Source organism: Hyperolius riggenbachi, chromosome 4, assembly GCF_040937935.1.
Source record: "Hyperolius riggenbachi isolate aHypRig1 chromosome 4, aHypRig1.pri, whole genome shotgun sequence".
NCBI classification, from domain to species: domain Eukaryota; kingdom Metazoa; phylum Chordata; class Amphibia; order Anura; family Hyperoliidae; genus Hyperolius; species Hyperolius riggenbachi.
Window position 1 is genome coordinate 341,559,283 of NC_090649.1, and position 13,968 is coordinate 341,573,250.

The 13,968-nt window shown below is 43.3% G+C and overlaps 1 protein-coding gene across 4 annotated transcripts in view; it reads left to right on the forward strand.

The window, feature by feature from the left end:
- Window positions 1–13,968, forward strand: part of CEP170 (centrosomal protein 170) — a 771,544-nt gene that overhangs the window by 325,542 nt on the left and 432,034 nt on the right. For all 4 annotated transcript variants that reach the window (XM_068231897.1, XM_068231898.1, XM_068231899.1 and 1 more), the window contains one exon: window positions 8,227–8,697. In XM_068231897.1, the coding sequence (XP_068087998.1) occupies window positions 8,227–8,697 (471 nt within the window). The remainder of the gene's footprint in view (window positions 1–8,226; window positions 8,698–13,968) is intronic.

The following is a 13,968-nucleotide window of genomic DNA, read 5'->3' on the forward strand; positions in this document are numbered from 1 at the left end:
TATGTGTTCTTGCCTGTTGTTTGAGAAGTCAAGCAACTGGCCCTAAAATTAACACCAGCCTCCAGCCCACATATTTAGTGCAGAGCAGTGCACAAAAACTTACAAAACCTTCTGTCCTTTTCACTTCCCTCAGCTTCCATCTGCTTTGCTGCATCTGTGCTATACAGCTCCCATAACGTGCATGTGACTCCAAACGAAGGTGCAGCATAGCAGCCGGCTGCTGCAGGAGTGAAGAGGATTGGCCCCTGGAGGTTTTGTAAATTGTTTGCACTGTGCACAGCGCTACATAATTAGAAATAAACGCCTCCATTCAATTCCCTCTCCCAATGCCCTGCCGGTTGCTTGAGATAACTGGTTGGTCCTGGATGACTGGGACTCTACTGTAGATCAAATTAAAAAAGTAGGGCTCTGTATGTATGTTTAAAATTACTTCTCTGTGTATGATGGAAGACATGGCTGAGGACTGCGAAATTTTGTGGAGTCTATATGGGTAAGTATTATTATTATTCATTTATATAGCACCAGCATCTTCCGTGGTGCTGTACAATAGCATACAGGGTATAACCATACAAAGTATACAATACAACAGTTGATACAAGACAAGAGGGTGTAACAGCTAAATCAGTGAACAATTTAACTACACATTTTACAAGGAGTGGGAGGTGTGTACACCCATTACACAGCATTGTGAGACAAAAGTGAAGAGAGCCCTGGTCAAAAGGCCTTCAGTCTAAACGAGTCTAAAGGTGGCCATACACTCGTCAGATTAGCAGCAGATAGATCATCAGATAGATTTCTTATCTATCTGATGTGTTTTAGGAACATTTTTTACTAGGATAGAATTACAATAGATTTCAGTTTTAAATCTATGTAATCTATCGATGACCAGTGAGCGAAACTATTGGGAGTGCACCCCGCCCGCATCTCCCCCTGCTCCCCCACTGATGCTGCGCTGGTTCATGCTGTATGTGACCAGCTGGTTGTGACCTGATGGAAAGCAGATGAATGGACTTGCGGTTGCTACTGTAAGCACCATATCACTGGTGCTGTGTCCGGACCTTGTACCTTGCCAGCATGTGGGTGGCTACCAACAGCCGGATCGACCACTCGGGGGATGAAGAGGCAGTGAACGGCAGTTACAGTGATCTCTGTGCTGCCTGTCGCTCACAGAATGCTCCGCTCACCAAGGAACTTACAAACTAATTCCTGCCATCACTTCACTAACTGTCCTTAAAGGAGCCTACAATATAATCCCTGCCGTATTGGGGGGGGGGGGGTAGTGGGCTTTGGGCGGTAAAAAGTACAAATCTGACTGTGGAAATTGCAATTAACACAGTGTAAATATAAGCAGAAAAAACATGAAGTGTAATCTTATGTAGTATGACATATATAGAAAACAAACTAATAAGAGAAAAATGGTACAATCTCTTATGTATCAATCTGCAATTAACATGACCACATATGACTGGTAGACTAGAGACATATCTGTTTGAACAAATAAACTAGTTACCAAACCAGACAGTCCCATAGACCACCAGTAACCAGTATACACCTCATCTTTGATTTTAAAAATTCAAACTCAAGCTATTATACTGTACATACTCTCCCTGCTATAACATACACTACATTCTAGAAACCCAATTTCTACTATTGCTGTACAACTAACCATGCATTTATAAAAAATAAAAAACACACAAAAAAACAATCAAAGTATTAAACCCACATAGCAGCCCTCTGCTGATTATTCTAAAGCAGGCCCCTAAACCAACATATTTATTCTCTCAACCTTGTTTCATATGAAAGGCTCAATTATTAATGCAGTTTCAAGTTGCAGTGAAGATAAATAGTATAGCTAGTTGAAGTGTAAGGAAGAATGCTGAAGTGAAGTAAATTTGTATTAAATCCTCAACCTCCCTCCAAAATCTAGATACAATCGGACAATCTCGTCTCGTAGCATGTGTTGCAACGTGCCTGTCTCTTGAGAACCTTTCCAACACATTGCTGAATCAGATTTGGAGAAAGCTGCTAGTCGCTTCGAGGTTATATTCCACCTGAAGACTTTTTTTTTTTTTTAATTGATCCCCATGCAAATTGCATCTTGTGAACTTAACCTCCCTGGTGGTACGCAGTATTAAAGGCTGCGTCCGTGGGAGGATTTTTTAAAATAAAAGTTTCCCTATATGCCTAAGCTAGCACTTCGCTAGCTAATTATGTCTCCCAAGCCTCCCGGCAACCAACTAAACCCCCCGATCGCCACCGGTAATATTTACCCCTCCGCGATCCCGCGAGAGCCGCAGCTTCACGATCCAGCTTCACTGTCGCTATGGCGACGATCGGACATGACGTCATTGACGTCATGATGTCATGCACAGTCCCGATCCTCCCCATAGCGAAGCCTGGAGCTGATTGGGAGGCTGCACCATCGCGGGATCCCTGGGGGGTACGTATTGCGGCAGTGATCGGGGGCGATCAGTGAGGACCGGAGGCACTTGGGGGACATAATTAGCTAGCGAAATGCTAGCTGAAGACTATGGCACAAGTATTATTTGAAAAAAATCCTCCCGGGGCCATGCAGTCCCCTGCGGCTACTAGCCCGACAATGTGTCGGGCTTACCGCCAGGGAGGTTAAGAAGAGTTCTACTGGCTAGCAAAATCTGGGTTGAGGATATATCTTGATTCAAGTCAATGTCCTATGCCAATCTGTATTTGGTTAGGGGAACCTGTTTGTGTGAGATTACCACATTTTTTAACCACCCTGGCGTTCTATTAGGATCGCCAGGGTGGCTGCAGGAGGTTTTTTTTTTAATAAAAAAAAAACTATTTCATGCAGCCAACTGAAAGTTGGCTGCATGAAAGCCCACTAGAGGGCGCTCCGGAGGCGTTCTTCTGATAGCCTCCGGCGGCCAAAAGTAACACGGAAGGCCGCAATGAGCGGCCTTCCGTGTTTTGCTTACTTCGTCGCCATGGCGACGAGCGGAGTGACGTCATGGACGTCAGCCGACGTCCTGACGTCAGCCGCCTCCGATCCAGCCCTTAGCGCTGGCCGGAACTATTTGTTCCGGCTGCGCAGGACTCAGGCGGCTGGGGGGACCCTCTTTCGCTGCTGCTCGCGGCGGATCGCCGCAGAGCGGCGGCGATCAGGCAGCACACGCGGCTGGCAAAGTGCCGGCTGCGTGTGCTGCACTTTATTTCATTAAAATCGGCCCAGCAGGGCCTGAGCGGCACCCTCTGGCGGTAATGGACGAGCTAAGGTGGTTAAGACCATAAGACACACTTAGGTTTAGAAGACAAAAATCAGGGAAAAATATACTAAACCTGGTATGTCCATGTAGCCAGGAGCGTCTTGTGGGCCCCCCACCCCCCCACAAGCTGTCTCTATGTAAGCTACTCTAAGCCACACTGCCCAGCTACACTACACTAACCCCTGCTGCCCCACCAGTTACACTACACTAACCCCTGCTGTCCCAGCAGTTACACTACACTAACCCCTGCTGCCCCACCAATTACACTGGATTGCACTACACTAACTCCTGCTACCCCCACCAGTTACACTGCACCACGCTACATTAACTTCTGCTGCCCCCCCCCCCCAGATACACTAATTACCCTACAATTTCAGTGTAAGCTTGCAACTGATCCAGCCGCTGTGCTCTTCTCCTCCTCAGTCCATCTGCTGTTACAACTCTTGCTGCTCTACACACTCCGGTCCTCCGAGGGCTCCCTACTTCCTGGTTAGTGGTACTGTCTTGCTGCATGACACGTCATGCTTGACCCTGATGCATGTGCAGTAAGATGGTGCCAGTAACCAGAAAGTATGTAGCCCTCAGAGGACCAGAGCAATTAGTGATGGAAAGGAGTGCACTGGCTGCATCAGTAAGTGCTTACGTTGCACACTCTGCACTACTACTTATTACTGTATATTCACACTTCAAGGCACCCTCTTCCCCTCCACCCCCGCCCCCCTATACTGGGGAAGAAAACATGTATTACAGTCCAAAAAATATGGTAATTCAGAATACCAGCTAGCTGTACTTGTTTTATACTTGTTCATAGAATTCAATGCTACAGCTATATGACTGATTTCAGAAATGAAGAAACACCTTCATCTCAAGTAAATGACAAACCCTGTGATAGGCAAACAGCTGATTCATTAACTGATTCCCTTTGTAGAGAATTAAACATTTTCATCTTGCCACTATCATATAAATAACATAAATATTAAACCAGATTCTGTTAAAAAAGCTGACACATCATTGCATTTCAGCGGTTCTGGAAGTGTATTTAGCTATCAGGGACAAAGAGGTGATTTGCATAATTAGCAGTGATGCATTGTGGGACATCTCAAAGCTCACTCCAACCTGAATAATCACAAATACCTTCTGTTTTAAGAAGGCAAACTTCTGTTTTACATAGCATTTTAGTAAGGAGGCTTTTTTTTCATCTCTTTCAGCCCCTTACACACTCCTAGGAGTTCTGGTTCACCATGAGCTTGCTGAGCAATCTGTCATTCTGTTGCCATGATTAATATTCAGGCTTATCAATAAAATTGTATTCACCAGAATTTGTAGAATGTATTTCGCATTTGGTTGGTGTTTAAGGAAATACTCCCACACTTTCAATATCACCTAATGCTAGGGTATGGGTTTTTAGAAGATTTAGCTCCAAGTGCCGTACTTGCTAGTATAGGTTCAAGATAAGGACCAGCCAAAACCTACTCTATCTTGTCCCAAGACTTATTTTTATCTTTAGCAGACCACCAATGTTTAATATTCTCAGAATAAGACACATAATAATAAGTTTCCAAACATTAAAGTCCCATCCCTCAATTGTATTTAGGAAGTATCATGAAATGGTATATCTTACCTTCTACCCTGCTCATGCATAATCTTTAACGAGTTTCCTAAGATCAGTGAGGCAGCTTTTAGTTAGTGGAATATTCACTGTGCTAATTACATACAAATTTATGTGCAGGACAAATAATTTAAAAGTGTCTATTTCACCTGTCCATAATATGAAGTGTATATATAATGCCTGGCACTCTAGTTTAAAAGACAATAAAGAGTGAAAAATAAATACGCTTAAATAGGTGTGCAGGTCATTTCAGGAGCTGGATCCCTAGAACGAATGACTTATGTTGGTTTAAGTTTTTTTTCTTTACTTCTGAGCTTTATTGAAGTAGAAAATCAATTTGTACAAACATTTTCGGGGGAATTAGCAATTTGGTATAAAACCAAGAAAAGTGTAAAATTAACTAGTACTTGTAGGCTGCTTTCACAGTGGGACGTTACAGGCGCACGTTAGAGCAGCCTGTAACGCAGCCCACCACACAGTAATGACAAATCAATGGGCTGTTCACAGTGCCCACGTTGCGTTACATAGTAACGCTGCACGTTCTGGGAAAGTGCAGCATGCTGAGCGTTATACTGGGCTTTAGCTGCGTTAGACTGCTTGCACATGCTCAGTGACTAGCCACATGGCTAATTAATATTCACTGCACATTGGTGACGTAACCTGGACTCGTAGTGTTGTCCGGATCATGAATGAATTGTTCATTTGATCCGGATCTTTTTTGAGAGTCGAATCATCCGGATCATCACAATGAACGATTCGGTTCACAGTGGATGTCTGTCTGGAAGAAACAAGAATATACAGAAGGTACAGTGCTGGGAAAGTCTTGTCCTGCTAGTCATTTCACCCCCAGTCTGCTTCCCTAGTAAAATGATTCAAATGATTCGGTTCAAAGATCCGGATCTTTTCAATGATCCGATTCGAATCATCCGAATCCTTGAAAAGATCCGGACTTCCCATCACTATCCTGGAGCGGCTGTTTTATCAGTGTAGATAGAACAAAAACAGCTCACCAAGAGCCGCATAATGCGGCTCAATCAGACGTCCAACTTCAACACCACCATGCGTTGCATTAGGGGCACGTTATGCGATCTTAACATCCCCTAAAACGCAGCGTCTTGGTGTGAAAGAGACCGTATACAACCATAAAGTTCACATTTTAACAAAAAAAGGTACTTTTATATGGCACACAATTTGATATCACTGTAATTGGACATGTGTGTGGCTCTGTGCTGTCTGAACACTAACACGCAGACACTGAGAATGTGCACCAACACTTCAAACACAATTTAGTGATAATAACAGAGGCTCTGCAGCAGTAGTGGGAAAAAAATTGTTTTTATATGACACACAATTCAGTATCACTGTAAGTGAGCACATGTGTAGCTCTGTGCCAGTGTGCTGTCTGTGCACTGAGAATGCACACCAACACTTCAAACACAATTTAGTGATGATAACAGAGGCCCTGCAGCAGTAGTGGAAAAAAAAGATGCTTTTATGTGGCACACAATTCAATATCACTGTAATTGGGCACATGTGTGGCTCTGTGCTAGTGTGCTGTCTGTGCACTAACACACAGACACTGAGAATGCTCACCAACACTTCAAACACAATTTAGTGATAATAACAGAGGCCCTGCAGCGGTTGTAGAAAAAAAGGTGCTTTTATAAAGCATACAGTTCAATATCACTGTAAGTGGGCACGTGTGTGGCTCTGTGCTAGTGTGCTGTCTGTACACTAACACACAGACCAGGGCCGGGCCGAGGCATAGGCTGGAGAGGCAATTCATTCAGTTGTCATTCCTAATTGTGTATGAAGCAGAAAGAAATAAGAAAAGGGGATACATAGCAGTGACTGCAAGCCAGATAACTAGATATTAAGGTGTTGGGGAGGTTGTGGGCCCTGTGGCCCTCTTAGTCTAATAGCAATCAGTGTGTGAAGGCTGGGGTGGGAGGGATGGAGGGGCACACTTTGGTGTTTCATCCTTGGGTACTGGAGGACCTTGTCCCTGCTCTGACACAGACACTGAGAATGCTGCAACAGTAGTTCAAACACAATACAGTTATAATAACACAGGCCCTGGGCCCAATGGTGGTGGGTGGCACACACACACACACACACACACACACACACACACACACACAACACAGCAGAAGGATGAAGTAGCCCTCAGAAGGGCTGTTTGAGATGATTAACCTGCTATCAGCCAGGGAGGATCAAAATAAACAAGCCTAAGTAACGCTTTCCCTATCTCCAGCAATGTCTCTTTCCTCTCTCTATTCCAGCCAAAGACAGACTGGAACATGGCGGGCGCTGCAGCATTTTTATAGGGGCAGTTGAAGGGTCCGTGAGGGAGTGCAGGCTAATTGGCTGCCATGTGCCTGCTGACTGTGATGTAAGGGGTCAAAGTTTAGCCCAATGGTTGAATATCGCCAAGCATGAATACCTGATCTTCCCTGAATAGTACTTGCCGGTGAAATATTCGGACGATTTCTACACATTACCACTATACACTATGCCTGACAGACTGGGTGCTTGGGATGTTACACTCCTGGCTGCATCTACTTCCTAGGCTGTTGTGTGCTGTCTATGTAGGAAGGGAGAGACATACAGGTAAAGACCCTGATAATGCCTTTGTAAGCAGTCAGAAAAGTGAAGACAATAAAAACACATTTCTGGAATATTAACACCTAATGCTGGGAATACACCATGAGTTTTTTATGGCAGATAGATGGCTCAATAGATAGTTTTTCGACAGGTCCAATCTGATTCTGATAGTTTTTCTGATCGATTTTCTCATAGAAGTGCCTGGAAATCAATAGGAAAAACCAGCCAATAAATCTGCCAAAAAAAAAACCTCATTGTGTTTTTCCAGCATTATTACTATCTGAATAAGATTCTTTCAGCAAGGTAATTAATAAACCCCCCTGTGCAGAAACATGGTCTTGTCCTGCAGAGCCCGACAGTTTTTGTATATGGAACTGACAAGATGATTTTACAGCAGATAGGTAGAGCTGTGTGAAGAAAGAAGTTGCTCCTAGATTTCTGTCTTTCTACAGAACGATCAATATACGGTATATAATATATTGATCCTATATGGTGGACAGAGCTTCTCATGGGAGTGTAGATAGGTGGAGTGTGACCCATTAGTGTGTGTGGGTCGATGCAAAGGGTGCATTGTGTGTGTGTGTGTGTGTGTGTGTGTGTGTGTGTGTGTGTGTGTGTGTGTGTGTGTGTGTGTGTGTGTGTGTGTGTGTGTGTGTGTGTACAAAGCCTGGAGCCTCTGTGTTCTTCCACTTCCTGTTCTCTCCTGCTTTTAGAAGACTACATGATTAACCATTTTTTTATACCAATGTTTTCTCATTGCTTTACTTATAGATTCCGTCAAAGACGTAAAAAAAATGGCTGAGCATGTGACTACATTAAAAGAAGAAGATGCAAATGATTTTTTAAGAGAGCCAAGTTACTTTGAGATCCCCTACAAAGAACTCCAGCAAAAGCCTGAGGTGCCAAATGCAACATATGAGATCTCAAATGTAGATTCACAGTGTACTCAGGTTTCAGGGGCAGGACATGCTTCATTTACAATTGAGTTTGATGAAAACTCACCAGGAAAAGTAACCATTAAAGATCATATAAGCAAATTCATGGACCCTCTGCAAAAATCAAAAACATATATTTCTTCAGGAGATAAAGGCCTTCCTGGGTTGCATACCGAGATGATTGCATCAGAGAGTAAAGTAGCTGATTGGTTGGCACAAAATAATCCACCACGTCTACTGAAAGAAACAGCTGATGAAGACAAAAGTATTAAAAGTGATGTACCTGTGTACTTGAAGAGAATGCAAGGTAATAATGCATTTGTTGTTTTTTGTATTTACTGTATTTTCTTCAATTCTATCAGTTAGTTGGATCCTTTCTTCGTGAGTCATTGCCAAGATTGATCTTTTTATAGTTGTTGGAGCAGTAACATAGGTGTATAGTGACATTAGCCAAAACAAGCTTGCTTGAGAAATATTGTGACATTTCTGCCCACTATCTAGTGGTGATCTGCATGCCTCAGCAGCCACCTGATCACCCTTATCAACTGGGCAGCAAGTTACTTCTCTGCCACCCATTATTACTGCTCCCCGCCCAACCTACACCCTTCCTCTCCCTTGCTGATTATATCTTTGACTAGCTGATGGCCCGGCGTTGCCTGGGTATGTATTTGACTGGTGTCAGCTCCGTCCACTTTTTCTAACCCTAACACACAAACACTCAATGACGGCTGCTCATCAGGATTCCGGATATCCGGGTAACCCGCATATCCAAACTTTTTTAAGCTATTCGGATTCTAAAATCTGGATAGCTATCTGCGGATATTTGGCTGCATAACGCGGATATTGCGGGTATCCGGATCCGAAATACTGTAACTAAGGAGATGACGTCCTGGAGCCAATCAGAGGGCTCCCAGCAGACGCCCTAGCAACCAATCACAGAGGGGAACCCTGGCCAGCCCCACCTGACCTCATTGAGCCAATCAGAGGCCTCCCAGCCTAAGCCCTGGCACCCAATCACAGAAAGGAACACTGGCCAGCCCCCCTGTATAATAAGGAGGGCTGCCATAATGAGACATATCGTCTTGCTGAATGCTCACTGAGAGACATGCTCCAGTGCTGGTGGCCTAGCAACAAGGGCTGAACACAGTTATAAACCTAAAGCTGTTCAGTGATTAACCCCTTCACTACTATCACTACACTATTACACTACTGTTAAATTGTTAATTAGCTTGATTAATGTCATAGTGTGACAGTTAGAGTGTGTGCTCCAGTGCTGCTAGCCTAGTAAGGGCTGTACACAGTGATAAGCTGTTCAATGATTAACCCCTTCACTATCACTACACTATTGTTAAATCGTTAATTAGCTTGATTGATGTCATAGTGTGACAGTTAAGAGTGTGTGCTCCAATGCTGCTAGCCTAGTAAGGGCTGTACACAGTGATAAACCGAAAGCTGTTCAGTGATTAACCCCTTCACTATCACTACACTATTGTTAAATCATTAATTAGCTTGATGTCATTTGTGTGACAGTCAGTGTGTGCTGCATGCAGCTGCTATGTGTCTGTGTGTGCGATGTGCACAGACCAGGCCAGCTGCTGCCTGCTGGCCAGCTATTAGCCTTAGGTATAGGTTAGGTTAGGGATTAGGGTATAGAATTACTGTTATTGTGTAGTTAGTACAGTAGTACAGCAGTCAGTGCTAGGAGTTGTTAGAGTAGTAGTACCGCTGTGTTAGCTTTCTACAGAACTGTGAGCAGTGCCAGTGTGACAGTTAGTGTGCACTAGTGTCTTCTCCTCTGCTGTCTGACTGTCACTCGGCACTTACCAAGTGTCACGTGGCACTTGCCGAGTGGCACGTGTCACCCAAAACACAATTGCTGCATACTTTTTTAGAGGTGTCTTGGATGAAAACTGTCATGTCCCAGTTGTGCGGTTGGACTTTGAACACAATGTGGGCTGCACGACCGCTGTCTGGAGCCTAGGCCTAATGTTAATTTACAGCCATTATTTATTTTTTTAAAGCAATTTAAAGGGCACTTCCGGGTTTTCTATCCAGATATCCGAATCCGGACGGATACTGAGGTCGGATATCCGATTCAGATCCGGATTGGAAAATGTTGAACTCTGATATCCGACTCAGATCGGATATCTGGGTATCCGGATCCGAATCGGATCCAGATAGTGAAAAGTGGTATCCGAGCAGCACTGCTCAATGACCAAGTTTGTGAGGTTTGGCATCAATAATTTGTATATTCCCATAGAAATTAAATCAGATTGGCTGTTTTTGACTCCGCCCCTCACCAGCATTTGAACCCCAGTCACCCAATGACCAACTGTTGCAGGTTTGAGGCATCTGCTATTAACAGTGTAAAAATGGCAGCAATTTAAATATTCCCCTTGAAAATCAACAGATGAATTATGATTGGCTATTATAGGCTCCACCCACTATTCAATATTAATCTTATTCACCCAGTGACCATTTGGGCAAAGTTTGAGAACCCTGCCATTAGTGTAAGAAGGCCTGTAGTTTATATTTTCCCAGTGAAATTTGTTTTTGGCTCTGCCCACTTTTAGTAACCTGGAGACACAGTCACTCAATGACCAAGTTTGTGAGCTTTCGGGTCCTTGGCATCAATAAAAACAAATCTGATTGGCTGTTTGTGGCTCCACCTCATTTTCTGAATTTGAACCCCAATGACCAACTGTACCAGGTTTAAGGCTTGTGTCATTAACAGTGCAAGAATGGCAGAAATTTTAATATTCCCCTTGAAAATCAGCAGGTGAATATTGATTGGCTTTTTAGGGTCCACCCACTTTTCTGAATATTAATCCCAGTCACCCAGTAACCAACTGTGCAAAGTTTGAGAACCCTGCCATTAACAGTGAAGAATGGCTGCAGTTTACATTTTCCCAGGGAAATCTGTTTTTGACTCCACCCAGTTTTTGTAACCTTGACACACAGTCACTCAATGACTGTGAATGGAAGCAGTTTATCCAGCAAACTAATCTGATTGGCTGTTTGTGGCTCCGCCCATTTAGTGAATTTAAACCCCAGTCACTTAATGACCGACTGTAGCAGGTTTGAGGCCTCTGCCATTAACCGTGTGAGAATGGCAGCAGTTTCAATATTCCCCTTAAAAATCAATAGATGAATTTTGATTGGCTGTTGTAGGCTCCACCCACTTTCCTGAATATGAATCCCAGTCATCCAGTGACCAACTGTGTCAAGTTGGAGAACCCTGCCAATAACAGAATGACTGAAATCTATCTAACAAATCTGATTGGCTGTTTGTGGCTCCACCCCTTTAGTGAATTTGGACCCCAGTCACCCAATGACTGAATGTATCAGGTTTGAGGCCTCTGCCATTAACAGTGTAAGAATGGTAGCAATGTAAATATTCCCCTTGAAAAATCAATAGGTGCATTTTAATTGGCTGTTGTTGGCTCCTCCCGCTTTCTAAATATTTATCCCAGTCACCCAGTGGCCAATTGTGTCAAGCTTAGGCGCATTAACAGTGTAAGAATGGTTGCAGTTTATATTTTCCCATGTAAAAAAATTAGTTGTTGGCACCGCCCACTTTTTTTAATCTTGACATACAGTCACTCAATTACCAAGTTTATAATGTTTGGTGTCCTTGGTATAAATAATTTGTATATTCCCTTTAAAATTAATCAAATCTAATTGGCTATGGCTCCACTCTTTTTCTGAATTTGAACCCCAGTCACCCAGTGACCAACTGTATCAGGTTTGAGGCATTTGCTATTAATAGTTTAAGAATGGCAGCAATTTAAATATTCCTCTTAAAAATCAACAGTTGAATTTTGATTAGGTGTTGTAGTCTCCACCCATTTTCCTAAATATAAATCCCAGTCACCCAGTGACCAACTGTACAAAGTTTGAGAACCTTGCCATTAACTGTGTTTAAATATTCTCCTTGAAAATCAATAGGTGAATTTTGTGGCTGTTGTACACTTCACCCACTTTCCTGAATTTTAATCTCATTCACCCAATGACCAAGTGTGCTAAGTTTGAGAACTCCGCGATTGGCTGCAGTTTACATTTTCCCATTCAAAATTAATGGCTGAAATTTGATTGGCTGTTTTATGCTCCGCCCAATTTTCTTGGATTTGTAACCTCGGTCACCAAGTGACCAACTGTGCCAAGTGTGGGGACTCTGGCTTGATTACTGTGAGAATGGCAGCCTTTTCCATTTTTTCCATTGACATGAATGGGTGAAATCTGATTTGCTGTTTGCAGCGCTACGCAGGTAAGCAGGGGGGACGTGAGACCCCCAGAACATATCATCCCAGGTAGTAAGAGATCTGTATACCAAGTTTCGTTCAAATTGGTCAAGCCGTTTTGAGTGATCGCGTAACATACATGCACACATACATAGACACAGAACAGAACATTTATATTGCGCTTTTCTCCTGGCGGACTCAAAGCGCCAGAGCTACAGCAGCATACATACACACACACATACTGGGGTTAGGCAAAATAATGGAAACACCTAACATTTTGGCATCATAATCTTTGAACATGTTTTAAGCTTGACATATGTCAAGACTATCAAAACATGACATATGTTAAAAAAAATGTTGTTTATTATTTTTATTTGATATGTTTAATTAAAATAATTTTTTTTACATATATTTAAACCAAAGTTGGTTATAATTTATAAAAATAGCAGATCTCTCAGACTTTCAAAGAGGCCAAATTGTTGGTGCTCGTATGGCAGGCAGTACTGTAACAGAAACTGCCCGAATGCTTGGCATTTCAAGAGGTACTGTCTCAAAAGTAATGACTGCCTTTGAAAGAGAAGGAAAAACGTCCTCAGCAAAGCACAGTTGTGGCCGAAAGTCGAAGTTGTCTGAGAGAGACTGTCGGACTCTAAATCGAATGGTTAGAAAAGCTCGCAAGACCACGGCTCCTAAAATCACTGCAGAGCTGAACGAACACCTACAGAACCCAGTTTCCACAAAAACTGTTTGTCGGGAGCTGCACGAATCTGGATTTCACAGAAGAACTGCAATTAGAAAACCTCTGCTCTCAAAGACAAATGTTTCAAAGCGTTTAGAGTTTTGTAGAAACCACCAGAATTGGTCCTTAGAGCAGTGGAAACGTGATTTTCTCTGACGAATCACCGTTTACCTTATTTCTGACATCCGGCCAAGTGTACGTTTGGAAACAGGCGAAAGAAGCAATTCAACCAGACTGCCATCTCCCAACCGTAAAACATGGTGGGGTTCTGTGATGATCTGGGGTGCTATTTCTTGGAAATCCGCCGGGCCAATGATTTCCCTTCATGGAAGAACAGCCGAGACTATTGAGGAATTTTGGGCGACCAAGTTCATCCTTTGGTTCAAGAACTGTTTCCGGAGGGGAATGCCATCTTTTAAGATAATGCCCCAATCCATACACCTAGAATTGTTAAAGGATACTGCAGCCGAAAGGCTGCAGAGAGATAAAACCTGCATTGTGTAGGTAAAGAAAAAGACATACTCACCGCTCCCCTCGCTTCCTGCCGTCGGGTCCCGCTCATCAGCCGCAGCTCCCGGTACTGGCCGACTCTCCTGAC